Source organism: Trichechus manatus, unplaced genomic scaffold, assembly GCF_000243295.1.
Source record: "Trichechus manatus latirostris isolate Lorelei unplaced genomic scaffold, TriManLat1.0 scaffold00026, whole genome shotgun sequence".
Classification (NCBI taxonomy): Eukaryota; Metazoa; Chordata; class Mammalia; order Sirenia; family Trichechidae; genus Trichechus; species Trichechus manatus.
Window position 1 is genome coordinate 13,176,553 of NW_004443962.1, and position 15,471 is coordinate 13,192,023.

General features: G+C 38.4%; 1 protein-coding gene across 4 annotated transcripts in view; it reads left to right on the forward strand.

Annotated features, from left to right (window-relative positions):
- Positions 1 to 15,471, forward strand: part of GSK3B (glycogen synthase kinase 3 beta) — a 301,800-nt gene that overhangs the window by 276,446 nt on the left and 9,883 nt on the right. For all 4 annotated transcript variants that reach the window (XM_004373653.1, XM_004373652.1, XM_023728841.1 and 1 more), the window contains one exon: positions 9,985 to 10,083. In XM_004373653.1, coding sequence (XP_004373710.1) covers positions 9,985 to 10,083 — 99 coding nt within the window. The remainder of the gene's footprint in view (positions 1 to 9,984; positions 10,084 to 15,471) is intronic.

Consider the following 15,471-nt stretch of genomic DNA (forward strand, 5'->3'; position numbering starts at 1 on the left):
GAATTGTCTTTGATGTCCATGATTTCACCAACAGTCTCTTCAAGGCAATCTAGGCTTTTACTATTAGGCGCTTGAAACTCTCCCATACTCTATCCATTCACAGTTTCAAAACTGCTTCCACATCTTAGTTATCCGTTAGATCAACACCCCACTCTCGGTACCAAATTCTGTCTTAGTTATCTAGTGCCGCTACAACAGAAATACCACAAGTGGTTGGCTTTAACAAACAGAAACCCATTCTCTCACAGTCCAGGAGGCTAGAAGTCCAAATTCAAGGTGCCAGCTCCCAGAAAAGGCTTTCTCTGTCAGCTCTGGGGAAAGGTCCTTGTCATCAGTCTTCTCCTGGTCTAGGAGCTTCTCAGGCACAGGGTCCCTGGGTCCAAAGGACATGCTTTGCCCCCGGCACTGCTTTCTTGGTGGTATGAGGTCCCCCTGTCTCTCTGCTTGCTTTTCTCTTTTATATCTCAAAAGAGATTGACTTAAGATGCAACCTAATCTTATCAATTGAGTCTTGCCTCATTAACATAACTGCCACTAATCACACTTCATTAACATCATAGAGGTAGAATTTACAACCTGTAGGAAAATCACATCAGATGACAAAATGGTGGAAAATCACACATTACTGGGAATCATGGTTTAGCCAAGTTGATACTTTAGGGGGATACAATTCAATCTATGACACCTAGGAATGGAATTGTTGGGTCATATGGTAACTTTGGCCCTGGTGGCACGGTGGTTAAGAGCTTGGCTACTAACCGAAAGGTCAGCAGTTCGAATCCACCAGCAACTCCTTGGAAACCCTGTGGGCCAGTTCTTCTCTGTCCTGTAGGGTTGCTATGAGTCGGAATCTACTCGACAGCAATGAGTTTGTGTCTCTTTTGGTCTTATGGTTACTCTGTGTTTAACTTCTTGAGGAACTGCCAAACTGTTTTTGGCAGTGGCTGCACAATTTACATTCCTACCAGCAATATACAAGGGTTCCAGTTAACACGTATTTTTATCTTTTTTATTATAGTTATTCTAGTGGATATGAAGTAGTATCTGATTGTGGTTTTAAGTTTTTTGTAATATAGTAAGCAGGACCTAGTAAATGCTGTTTACCTATTCTCTGTTTAGTAAAGTACATTCACAAGACAGGTTAACATGAAGATAAATTGGCATAGATTTTAGAATATGGTCTTGTAAATATTGGAAGGACTTTTGAGTGGGCAGTTTTCATACTGTTAGCTAATAGAATCAACCAACTTTAATGTCCTTATAAACTCTCCAAGTTGTCATGATACTTTAGCTTTGGCATGTATCTTTTTAAAATGAAGGGTTCAATTTAAAGAAGTATAAATAATTTAATTCAAATTTTATTCATATGTAGCTAATATTTGTGAGTTTTTTAACAAAAGATTGTTTCATTTTGGTATTTCGAAGTGTTACAGTTGCCTAGTATATCAGACATAAATATGACCGTGTCTGAGTGTGCATATGTTTTTGAGGGTATATGCATATTTGGATGCATTGCATCTAGACACAGTGTTCAGTTTCTGTGGCTATCAGAGGTTATGTGATTCTGTGAGTATCAGTGAAAAGGATGTACATGGGTCTGTGTACCTATTCAAGTGGACTTTTGAAACTTTTTTTCATAAAACTTAATGTATTAAGTGTGAAGTGCTGTCATTTTGAGACTATGGCCCTCTTTTCTTTTTTTTTTCAGTGTTAAAATGTCCTGTCTTCACAGCCGTTTTTAAATTGGGCTGTGATCACATAGTACAACTCTCTCTCTGTCCTAGATGAGTATTATTCTTGAACAGTGTTTCCATATCAGGACACAGCTTTCTAGAGAGGAGCTGTTATTTGATGGCATTCTACTTGATCTCCTATATTCAAATTTGGGAGCAGTATTTCCAAATGGTGATCTTTTTTTATTACTAAGATAAAGATATAACTTGTGCACATACAATTTATTGGAGTAAAACAGGATAATACAAGATACTGAAGAAGGAGAACCAATTCCTACTATAGCTATAGAGTTCACAGATAAGAAACATTGAGGGAGTGGAGTTGGAGGTGGCGATATTGGTGAAGTTCTGTTGTAGAGTAGACAATATAAAACTCTCCTCCATCTCACAACAAATTTTTCAATGACATCTGCACTTCCTCAAAATAAAATAAAGATAATCCCTGATCTGTATGTTGTAGGTGCTCAGTGAATGTCTGAGTGAATGCTTCTTTTAATAAACATGATATCCGTGAATTCATGCAACCGGTATTTACTGGGCATTTCTAATGTTCCCTGTAGTTGTTACTATTGTTGTTTTAATTAGTAGTTAAGCAAACCTGCCATATGAACAGAACTATGAAGATTAAACACTTGAATAAAATATAGTGTTGTATTAAAATAAAATTGACAACAAAACTAACTGCCGTTGGATGTTTGTTACTGTGCCATGGGGCAGTTAGCCATAAGTGGTAATTAGTTTTACCCTCATATAATCAAAAGAAGTATTTCCATGCTCAACAAGGAGAAAGGAGAGATGAACAGATATGGAACAGAAAACTTTGAAACCCTTCTGACTTCCTGGATCCATAATTCAGGACAGTACCAGACAGGGGCCTGAGTAGTAGAAAGAGGCCTGGACTGGCACGGTTACCAGTGTCCAGGTGTTGAAAACACCCCTTTTCTCCCTTTCCTCCTGTCTTTGGATCGCAAAGGTTGAACAAATTTTAGGAAGGGGGAATCATGAATGCTCAGCAGGGATCAATATTCTGTTATTCACCGACTCCTTGACTATTCCAAGGCTGGAATATAGTGGGAATAAGTTGTTTTGTATATTTAAAGTGAGTCTCCTCCTAACTCCCCTACACACATCCCCAATTTTCTACCTAATTTGTAGGAAATTTTACTGAATGTAATTAGTTTAGCAAGCATTGTCCCCTTAAGATATAAGGGAGGGGAGTGGGAATTGGGCAGGGTAGGGACGAGATTATTGACCATTTCAGTATGATTTGGTACATATACTCCTCTACCACTTAGCTGGATTATCTGAGAGAATGTTAACTTTACGAGGAGATAAGGGGAAGTAGTGATACATTGGCTAGACCAGAAGAAGCAGTAATTTAGGAATTCTGAGAAACTGCTTAATTGAGAGTTAAAATAGTATATTTGGGGTGGCCAGAGAGCAAATGCAGGCTCAGACTGTGAATATCTTGGGGTAGAAGGCAGGATTATTTGGAGATGAAGAAAGCAGGTGATGAGACAGAAAAGTGGTTCCAGAGAGCAAGTAAGAAAAAGACAGTAAAAGGAAGACCAAGGGAAATGGATCAGAGAAAAAGATTTTTTTTTAAGAATGTAAGACTGTGTTACAGAATCCAAACCAAACCGGTTGTCATCAAGTCGATTCAGATTCATAGCAACCCTATAGGACAGAGTAGAACTGCTCCATAGGATTTCCAAGGAGTGGCTGGTGGATCCGAACTGCCGACCTTTTGGTTAGCGGCCATTCTCTTAACCACTGCACCACCAGAGCTCCATAATTCATAATAGCAATGACAAATTCACATTGAATAGAACTCTTCGTTTATATGTAGAATATGGATCAAATCATAACTATAACTGCTCTAATTTGCTGACCCTTTCTACTTTTTTTAAACTACGCTACAAACCTTATACATGGTTATCCCTGTGTTTTGTCGTGTTCTTTTGAGTGAAAATGGCTATAAGAGGTCTTTATAATAATGAACTTAAGAGGAAATTTGGGTCTAAATAAATGGATTGTTCTGGTAGATAAGTGGGGCTGCTTTTACTTTTCAAAGGAATTGATGTCAGAATTATTTTTAATATTTTATAAATTATCTAGAAGAGTAAAATCTCCAGGTAATCAGGCTGTACTCTTCCTGTTATTGAAATGCTAAGCCAATGGAAATACCCTGCAGAGAAGGCCTGAGAAAATTCACAAGTGGGCCAAAAGGGGCAAGTAAGTTTTAGTTCAGGCAACTAGAGCACTAACAACAAATAATATTGACTATATTCAAGATTTTAGGCTCTAAATGATCAATTATATATGAGAATCATTATCATTTTCCCTGAGATTATTTGATCTGCTCTGCTGCTTTGACCATGCTATTAGGAAGAATGTGGAATGGTATAAACTAAACAACCAAACCCGTTGCCATCGAGTCGATTCCGACTCATAGCAACCCTACAGGACAGAGTAGAACTGCCCCATAGGGTTTCCAAGGAGCGACTGGTGGATTCAAACTGCCGACCTTTTGGTTAGTCGCCAAGCTCTTAACCACTGTGCCGCCAGGGCTCCTTGGACTGGTATAGGAACAAACAAATAAAAACTAATATCTTGACCTGAAGTTCTGTGTTCGGTTTGGACAGATACTCCAGAAAACCCAGAACTCTGGTAGTGTATGATATATAACCAAGGCAATAAAGAGATAGCAGCATTGTATAGTGGAAAGAGTCGGATCTAATGTATAGTTTCCTCTCTATCTAATGAGTTGTAAATCTTAGCCAAGGCACTACCTCTACCTGAGTTTCCTCATTTAAAAAATGAGATAGTGAGACTAGGGATATTTTGGGAAATCTCCAGCTCCAAAATTCTGATTATAAAAATGAACTAACTCCCAAAAAACAGAAAAATAAAGCTAAAAGCATAGACCGTGATAGGGTTCAGGTATGTAAAATCCTGCTATAAATGGATACAGAAAAACACGGACTGGTTCCCCCAGAATTAAAAATATTAGCAGTTATTCTTAGTTGAATAAAAGAATTCATAGTAATGCTTCATTTATTACCTCTAATCAAGAACAGAGTTCTGAGTATAAAATTTTCAGGTTACTAAAGCTTATTCTTTTTAATCATCAGAACTTCAGAAGTATATTTTGCTAGATAACTTCCTAAAATATTTCTTTATTCTAAATGTAGTATGCTGAAGGCATTCATAGATTTCTTTGGTGGCTGGTGTAAATTATAATATACCCTGTTGGGAAGTTCCAAGGCAAAACATTCATGGATTTGTACAGATATCATGTAGTCTTCACATTAAACATCACCAGTATAACCAAGCAGCAGAAGTAAAGCCTTGAAATTTGATTACTATTTGTCTAATCTTCTAATTAGTATATGTGGTTTTCCAAATGAGTATGGAATATGAATGTTAAGAACTTGTCAGATATCTCCTGGGTACTTTGAAATTGTTAGCAGTGAAAAGAAGCAGTTATGTTGGGGTTGTTAGTTCATATACATCTGAATTACCAATATTAGAATTCAGTAATGCCTGAGATCAAGATGCAGCATCCTAGCGTTTGAATTACTGTTCAAAAAGGAACAGAAATGAAATGGGCACCGTTTCTTAAAGTAGTTTAAACCTTTTTGTGAATAGAGAGAAATAGCAGTTTTACCTTTATAGACAGACAACCACTGGCACTGTCCATATATACATAAGAGACCCGATACACACATAAGGACCTCAGACTACTTGTAGAAGAAAAAGAAAACCTGCCTCTTGTAGTGACTCCTTTCTGGGGATTTGCAAGGTGAGCGCCTTTAAAGCTAATAAAGGCCACTAGAGGAAGAAGATTCCTACTACCTGGTGACTGATGTTTTATTACATCGCTTGTAAGAGTAGGTTTAGTTAGTGAAGGAGTTGATTTCTTCCAGCTAGCCCCACTTCAATATTATGGACTTCCTTGTTCCCTTCATTATATTCCTACTCTCAAGCCTAGCACACATATTTACTAAATATATATTAGCTTACTTTTCATTTTCAGTCTCATCTGTACTCACTCCTCCTTCTCTGCCTTCAATTATACATAAGCACTCCCTGATCCTGAGAAGTTCCGTTGCAGTTTTTGTTCTCCAAAATGCCGTCCATGTTTTGCATTCTTTCATTGCAGTGTATCCATTCTCACGGCCTCCCTTTTCTTTCAACTTGTTTCCATGGATAGACAGGAAGATTGGCAGTAGGTAGTAACGTTGGGTAGTAATTTTGGCCTTGTTGTGACAGCCCCTCAGAACTCCCCGTAGTCTGTCCCCATAAAAGGGACAAACTTGCAGTGGAGAGAACAGGACTATAGCAAGAGGACAAGGAGGCTTCTTCATTCACTAAGGTGATGACAGCAAACAGACTTACCGAGATAGAGAGGCATGAACAGATGGAAGGAATGAACCTTAAGGAATGCCTGTGATTAAGGATGAGCAGGTGGACAGTGGGATATAGAAGTTGGAGGGATGTAGAACGAGGAGTGATTGTCCAGTTTAGAGTTCCTTGAGTTTTAGGATGTTTGACTCCAAAAAGTTCACAGAAGCCTCCCCTACTTCAGCCACCCCCTGGGGACTCTAGGTTAAGAACATCAGTTTTAGTTTTGTGGACTTTACTCCTCCCACCCCCAATCTCTTTGGCTGTGGCAAAGCTTCCAGGATCCCATGTTGTTGTTCTCAGGTGCGGTCAGGTCTTTTCTCCTGTGGAGCAGCTGGATGGGTTTGAACCACCAACCTTTCAATTAGCAGCCAGCACTTAACCATTTACCACCAGGACTCCTTTCAGGATCTCATAGTGTCTCTTTTTCTTGCCTTTCTCTTACTTTCTTCACTTTTTCCTTTAATTTTTTTCATTCATTAGTTACCCTTCCTCCCTATCCAAGGTGAGGATGGCAGTCAGCTGTCTAAGGAAAAAGACGATTGCTTTTTCAAGCCCTGCACCTGTATGTATACGCTTTCCCAGACTAATACACAAATCTGCCATAGCCCTCAGTTGGTTACGCAGATACACAGAAGAATAGGTGATCTGGTAAGAGAGAGTAGAGGAATGGGAAAAAATGGGCAGCATAGAAGAGAACATCGGGTCATAAATAAAGTGACCACCCATTGCCGTCGAGTGGATTCTGAGTCATAGCGACCTTATACGACAGAGTAGAACTGCCCCATAGGGTTTCCAAGGCTGTCATCTTTACAGAAGCAGGCTGAGAAATCTTTCTCCCATGAAGTGGCTAGTGGATTCAGACTGTTGACCTTTCAGTTAGGACCCAAGTGCTTAATCTCTGTGCCACCAGAGCTCCTAAAAGTGACCACAGACCACTGATACTCTGTTTATTTTAAAGATTATTCTCATTAACTTTGTCTAAATGTGTTATATTAAAATCTCTGGTCATCTTTTCCTTTTTCAAGTATTTTTTTTTAGATATTGGTTTGAGCACATGGTCATAGACATCTTTTCATTTAAAAGTGTCCCTATCCTAAATAGGTTGAGTAGCTTTCTTTCCAGCTCGTTTGTGCAGTGGTCCTTCCGTTTCCTATTTTTGTTGATCAGACAAGGACAGTTATCTTTTTATCTCTCTATTCTGGAGCCTAGCACAGTGTTGTTAGATGGATGGATGAGTGAGCAGGTGGATTTTAAAGAAGTCTTCCTGATTTTGGAGATTTTCTCCTTAACTGGGATGGTAAATCTGACTTTCTTTTAGGCTGCTGAAGAATAACTACCACATCCTGCATTGATACTTCTTTTATTCCTAGAAGCATAAGGTCATTAAACCACACCCCTGCTGTCGAGTCACATCTGACTCATAGCAACCGCATGGGGTTTCCAAGGCTGTAAATCTCTACGGAAGCAGATTGCCACATCTTTCTCCCGCAGAGCCGCTGGTGGTTTCGAATCCCAGATCTTTCGGTTAGCAGTCAATCACTTTAAACACTGCGCCACCAGGGCTCCTTATAAGGCCATTAGCCATGGCAGTTACCATGGATTCTCTTGCTTGTCTAGGCATGAGATTGTAGGTTAAAATTGAACTGATTGAAGTAAAATGGCATAGGTCTTGCTGTTTCTCAGTGAGAACCAAAACAGCCACTACATCTGATTGTGAGAAAACAGCATCTCTTAGAACCTGACCGTGAGGGCAGTGGTTTCCAGCTGTCTTCCCAGGGGAGGCCGTTATTTGATGAGCTGGACTGTCTTCTCATTGAAGGGGAAAAGATAAAGAATAGTATTTTTCACAGTTTTAAATTTTTCCTCCTATTAATTTTTCATAGATCTTGGCTTTAGTTTGTACTTTATCAGAATCTCTTATCATTAGTATCTAATTTAGTGTAAAATTTAGATACTTAGATACCAAGTTGAATAAATCAATATTGCCAAGGGCTTTGTTTGCATTAGGAAACATTTGAAAGCCACTGCATTAAAACGCTATTTCCCTTGCCAAGGGTTTAGAGGTATGGGGAATGGGGAGTGACTGCTTAATGGGTACCAGGTTTCCCTTAGGTATGATAAAAATGTTTTGGAGCTAGATAGAGGTGATGGCTGTACACGATTGTGAACATATTAAGTGCTACTAAATTGTACCCTTTAAAATGGTTAATTTTACATTATGTGAAATTTACGTCAATTGAAAAAAACACTATGTCTCAGTCATCTAGTGCTGCTCTAACAGAGATACCACGAGTGGATGGATTTAGCAAAGAGAAGTTTATTCTCTCACAGTCCAGTAGGCTGCAAGTCCAAATTCAGGGCGTCAGCTCCAGGGGAACGCTTTCTCCGTCGGCTCTGGAGGAAGGTCCGTGTCGTCAGTCTTCCCTTGGTCTGGGAGCTTCTCTGTGCAGGAACCTCAGGTCCAAAGGACACGCTCTGCTCCCAGCACTGCTTTCTTGGTGGTATGAGGTTCCCGTGTGTCTCTGCTCACTTCTCTCTTTTATATCTCAAAAGAGATTGCGTTAAGACACTAATCTTGTCAACCTCATCAGTATAACCTCATCACAGTGATAGAATTTACAACACATAAGGAGATCACATATAATCTCATCATAGTGACAGTTTACGACACATGAGGAAATCACATCAGATAACACAATTATACAATAGTGGGAATCGTGACCCAGCCAAGCTGACAGATATTTTTGGGAGATACAACTCCATCCATAACATACTATTTCCCCTTTTTTTTTTTTTTTCCATCTAAGCCATATCTGTTAGTTGTCAAAATATATGTTGTGGCTCAGGGGATGATGTCTTCCTGTAGCTGGTATGATTGTATAATTATTCCTTCAGACTATAACATTTACTAGAGTGAAAATGAGTGCACATCAGATGAATGCTGGAATAACAAGCATAAACCAGGATTATCTCAGGCAAACCGGGATATACACTCACATTATCTAAAGCTGACACTGAATGCTGTATATGTACAAGCTCAACACCACTTGCTATCTTTCTGCATCAAAAGACCCAATATCATCTTAAAATAATTTCTTAAGGCTCGTGTACAGAACTTGATTCTTTAAAGAAAGGCAGTCTGTTATATAGTTGAGAGAGCTAACCTTCCCACATGCAGGTAGAAAGTCCATTTCAGACTTTTAAAATGTAATAAATAATCTTACTGAGTTAAAAATGAAATACAACTGAATAAAAACATTCTTATTTTTAATAAAAGCAATGAGACTTTAAACGGGTTTCTTTAATCCTGTTTCCACTGGCGTTTGGATCGTTCTCATCTGCTGTTGGCTTATAAACAATTGAGTAGGTTAATCTGTGCATGCAGCTATGTGTGTGTGGATGCACATACACACACACACAGACTGTAGTCATGTTCTCTTTGCTGTGGCACCATCACCTCAGTTCCTGTAGTCAAATACTGTCAGGTTAGTACGGGGAAATCCGATGTATTTAAGTCAATGAAAGATGGAAACCTATCTTATTAGTATGCTTACTCTCAAACTTTTGGCCACTACCTTTCCTCAGGATATCTTTAGTTCTCAGACATATCCTAATTTTAGGAGATAGAGCCTTTGCTTTGTACCACAGCATTTCTGCAGGCTTTCTCTGTTTAAGTTGATTACTAGCTCATTGATTTAGTTTGAGATGTAAATTTATCATGTCTTTTTTCTGTTCAACCAGTGTTGTAATGTAATATGTTATGCTTATTGTTACTAATAAAGTAATTTCACATACAAAGATAAGAGTGGGCTGTAATATCTGTGTCTCACCTTTTGTCTAGAACTGTCAAGTAATCCACCTCTGGCCACCATCCTTATTCCTCCTCATGCTCGGATTCAAGCAGCTGCTTCAACCCCTACAAATGCCACAGCAGCCTCAGGTGAGGATACATAAGTCTCTTCTATGAAAACATACTCTACTTGGAAAAAGGACATGCTCACCTGCATTTCACTTTATTTAATGAATGGGAGCAAGTATCAAAAGCATAACATAGCCAAATGAGTAAATGTGAATAAAATGTTGATTTTATTTCCAAAAGGCACAACAAAACCACATGAACACTTTATATGTAAGCTGTGAATATCTTATTATAATGTTAAACTCTGCCACCTTAGTTGTTGTTTAAAAATTCATGCTTTCAATATTATTTTTTTCCATATTATTTCTTTCCATATTATCCAATGAGATACTTAGAAGACCATCTGTACAGGTATAATGTCATGGAAGATAATTGACTTTAGTCCATCACCCTGAAAGCTCAATCCCAAAGCATATGAGATAAAAAGCAGAAGAACAAAGCAGACTGACAGAGATGTCATCAGCTGTGATCGCACTGACTATATTATCATGAAATAAGCTTTGGATTTTGGTCTATTTCTGTTGGTAGCAAAAGCTATTAAATGACTTCAAGTATTAGGTTTTGTTAAATGTTAAGTATATTGTAGGCAAAAATCTTGATTTATGTTACTGCTTCTGGAAAAACAAAGAAAATAGACCTTTTCTTATCCAGATTGTGGCCTAAAGTCATGTTGAGGTTATTCTAGGAAGATGTGATTGTTATTCTCTAGCTTCTCCAAAAGAACTTTGACCAATACAATGAAATATTGCAATATAGTTGTTGTTCTTACCTTTCTTAAAAATGGTAAAGATGGTGTATCTGTCAAGTTTGATGATAATCAGTACTGATGAAATTACTTTTGCAGATGTTTAAACTACTCTTTCCTTGTGTTCAAGGTTCAGGTAGTGATTGCGGGTGAATTGATAAAGACCTGTTGGAAAGCCTTGCAGTATACAGCAAGAGCCATCGGAGTTCATACTTTTTAGTCCACTGATCCGATTGTAACTAAATCTGTTAAATCTAGTAGAAACAAAAAAGCTATGTATACAGGGATATGAATAGGAATGATCATGTAATAACAAATGAGAGCCAGTCTGATCTGATTCTCAATACATTGTGGAATTTTCATCTTTCTGTAGCCATTGAAAAAAACAATTACTATGAAATTTGTGGACATTTGTGGAAATAGTCATCTCAGTTTATATGGGGAAAATCTAAAATCTAATCAACCAAGTTGGTAACTATGTCAAAATGTGTGTTTGCAAGTAAATAGAGGTTAGATAGAAATATACAAAAGTTTAAACTTTTATGTTAAATTAGTAGGTATGGATGATTTTTTTTTCCCCAAAAACTCACATTTTTAAAAAGTCCATTTTTAAAATACTTCAGTATCTGGGGGCATTATAGTTGATCACAGCTATGATTGACATGAGAACCTCTTGAAAAATACACATGCTAAATAGAAATATAATTCTTATTTTCTCCACACCCCCAATGAATTGTCTCATTTACTTCATTTGGGAGACCATCCATCTGGACAATCTAGAGTAATAAATCTCAAGAGATTATAGTTCTCCTAATCAAGTGAGAACCACTTTAGAGGTCATCTGGTCCAATGCTGATTGCAGTTAAGTGTGACACGTAGTAGGAAATTTTAACAAAAGCAGTTTTCTCTCTTTATCTTTTTTGTATATTGGTTTCCTGGATAAGGTTTATTTCAGTGCAGTGGTTCTGCTATTAAAACAGATTTGAAAACACTGATTTCAGCCCACCCCTCTTATTACCTACTGAGAACTGGTCATTTGTCCCATGCTAATGTGTATTTAGTAACTGGAAACTCCTCACTGCAAGAATGAGCACATTCCATCTTTGCATCACACTGTTAGAAAGTTTACCTTTTCTTACCTTGAAATTTGTCCCTGGTGGCACAGTGGTTAAAGCGCTCATCTGCTAACCAAACAGCCGGCAGTTTGAATCCACCGTCCACTCTGCGGGAGAAAAATGTGGCAGTCTTTTTCCGTAAAGATTACAGCCTTGGAAACCCCACGGGGTCTCTGCGAGTCGGAATCGACTCAGTGGCAGTGGGTTTTTTTAAACCTTCTTCCACTCAGTGATTCTATCCCTAGAGTTAATACAGAACCAACCCAGTCCTTCCATGCAGATGTCCTTCAAATTTTAATGATAGCTAACATGCCCTCCATGCTAATAAGGATTTCAAGTTCTAATCCTGGATATGTTCTAATGTGTCAGGGTGTTAAGTTTTCTATATAATTATATATCATCTGTAGATTTCATAAACATGTCAAATTTTGGCCTCTGTCGAACCAACTACTGAAATCTATCAAAACAGGACAAGGTGGGGCCTATCAGAGGTGTTTTTTTTTGTTTTGTTTTGTTCTTGTTTTTTGCCTTTATCCAGGTGTCTTAGTCATCTAGTGCTGCTATAACAGAAATACCACAAGTGGATGGTTTTAACGAAGAGAAGTTTATTTCCTTACAGTAAAATAGGCTAAAAGTCCAAATTCAGGGCATCAGCTCCAGGGGAAGGCTTTTTCTCTCTGTTGGCCTTCTTCCCTTCGATGTTCCCCTGGACTAGGAGCTTCTCCGCACAGGGACCCCAGGTCTAAAGGACACGCTCTGCTCCCATCACTGCTTTCTTGATGGTATGAGGTCCCCCTGTCTCACTGCTCACTTCTCTCTTTTATATCTCAAGAGATTGCCTCAGGACACAGTCCAATCTTGTAGATTGAGTCCTTCCTCACTAACACAACTGCCGCCCATCCTCCCTCGTTAACATCATAGAGGCAGGATTTGCAACATATAGGAAAATCACACAATACTGGGAATCATGGCCCAGCCAAACTGATACACGCATTTTTGGGGGGATATAATTCAATTCATGACACCAGGTAACTGATAAAAATATCTTAAATGGAACTAGGCAAGGCTTACTAGAGATTACTCTTATGGTAGTCTCTGGATGCTTGGTTACCCGCTTGTTATTTGCTTAACTACAAACCAACTTTAAAATACTCTATATAAGAATGCTATGAAAAACTTTATAAAATACTTTGCTGGTGTCAAGAAAATTTTCAGCCTTTTCCCATTAAAAAAAAGTAGCACCATCAAAGATAGAAGTTAATCTTTGGTTTAAGACATGGGGAAATTTCTAGTGCCTAAATGTGTGTGAACTGTGGATTTCTGTAATCCATTTTAGATGTATTTCTTGGATTTGAAGACAGTTTAAAATGTGTAGATTTCCCTCCCCTTCCTGGGGCTGCATTTTATTTACAGGATTTTTATTCTATCCTTTCCAGATTGGAAACCTTTCTAGAGAAAAGAGAATCATGATAGGGATTGGACAAAATCTGTCTTCCTGAAGTTATATATTTTTTGAATTACGAGCTCATCAGAGAAAGCCCTTTTTAGCTGGTTTCTTTAGTTCTCCTTTTACTTTGCATTGAGAGTATTTGCAATTGCTTGGTCAGAATTTTGCTTTTGTTTTTATTTTTAATTTTCTATTTCTTGTCAGTTATTAGCCCCCTTTAAAGACTCTGGCCACAAAATCATACCTAATTGTTTTCTGAGTTTTTTGAAATTGATTTTGTGAAAGTCTGTGGTAGAGATTTAGCCATGGCCAAGTTGGCCCCGTTTCTTTACCGTTAGATTATTTTTGCCCCGAATTCCTGTCACTGTCTACATCACCAGTCAATTCTTTCTAGTTGGGCAGAATTAAACCCCTTTCTAGTTGGGCAGTTAACCCCTGCTTCTACCCTTGTTGTTATTGTATGCTGTTGAGTCGATTCTGACTCATAGTGACCCCACAGGACAGAGTATAACTTGCCCCATAGAGTTCCCAAGGCTGGAATCTTTATGGGAGCAGATCACCGGGTCTTTTCTCCTGTGGAGCCACTGGTGGGTTCAAACCACCAACCTTTCAGTTAGCAGTCAGTACTTAACCATTGTGCCACCGCAGCTCCTTCGTCTTTGCATAAAGCCATGCTTATTCTCTTAAAATAATTTCTAAAAATAGAATTTCTGAGTTACAAAGTACGAAGAATTTAAAATTTTTTGATCCATATTGTCAAATTCCCTTCTGGAAAGCTTGTCCCAGTTTACACCCCCACTGGCAGTGCGAGGACTTTGCCGTTTCCCCATTATCTTAGCACCAGCCACCCCAGGATGCGGGGGGTTGGGGCAGTGTGTATGTGCACACACGTTTTTAGATATTACCGACTTAGTAGCCGAAGAATGTGTATGCCAACTTTAAATATAATACTGTATTCGTTCCTTCCTGTTGGCTGTGTGTTTAAAATACATACTTTCATCCCCATATCACAGTTTGACAAATTCAGTGACACCAATGAGATTCTATCTACCCTGTGTTAGGGTTTCAAGTCCACTTTGTGAATAATACATAGATCCCTAAAATCAAACCAGTTTAGTCATTTCTTTTACCAGAGCAATGTTAACCATCACTTCTAGGAGATTATTTCTTTCAATGCAAAACATGTTCTCCCCTGTTAAGTCAGAATTGGTGTTTGAGTCCCCTCTCCTAAATGTAATGTAAAATCTTCCTGATTACCTTGATGAATGTCCAGTAGACATTCTTTGGGGCGTTCCTTGGTGCTCAGGAAGTCACTTGCTTTATTCATATGCCTTTTCTTACTCTGTATTCCTAAATTAGGTCTTTTAATAAAGAAAAGATGAAAATGTCTGGGTCCCCATGGCTTTCAGTTCCCTACCTTGAATAAACCAACCATCTCGGTTGAAATGTCCTTTGGCCCTGAGCTCACAGGCAGCAGAGTCGTCTCTGCTGATGGCAGATCAAATAGAAGCAGTCTGGTTGACTGGCACCGCAGGTTTCCTGGTGGATGCGTTGGCTCATCAGCATCTTAATTTCACTTCTATTTTTGCAATGACTGAAGTTCTTTTTGGTATCTTGTGCCACATCATTTCCCCTGAATAATATGAAAAGAAGGCTGGTGATGCTTTGCTAAGGTGGATTCCTCCTCCTCCCTCATCACTCTATAGAAATAATCTTGTCAAAATAATAGTAGACATTATAGAGAAAAAAAATGAAAATTGAGTCATCCTTCTCCTTACAGGTGGTACTGTGATTTCTTTAGTGTAGGGTTATGATTCAGCTTAAATGTAAACTTAGGGCATACCTTTGATTCCCTGTGAGAGTGATGGTCTTACTCGTTCACATGTCAGTTAGTAACACCAAGTGTCTGCGACATGGTTTTATAGTAGAGGCATTTCCACTTGGAACAGCTTGAATTGGACCATCCTGACTTAGCTACACATATAAATAATATATCTTGGGCTGCCAGAATTTTATCTTTTAGAGGAGTTGATCTGTCATAAGACATTTCTAACCACATAGAAAAAGATAGCTGATAAGTAGAAATACATACAAAATAGGCT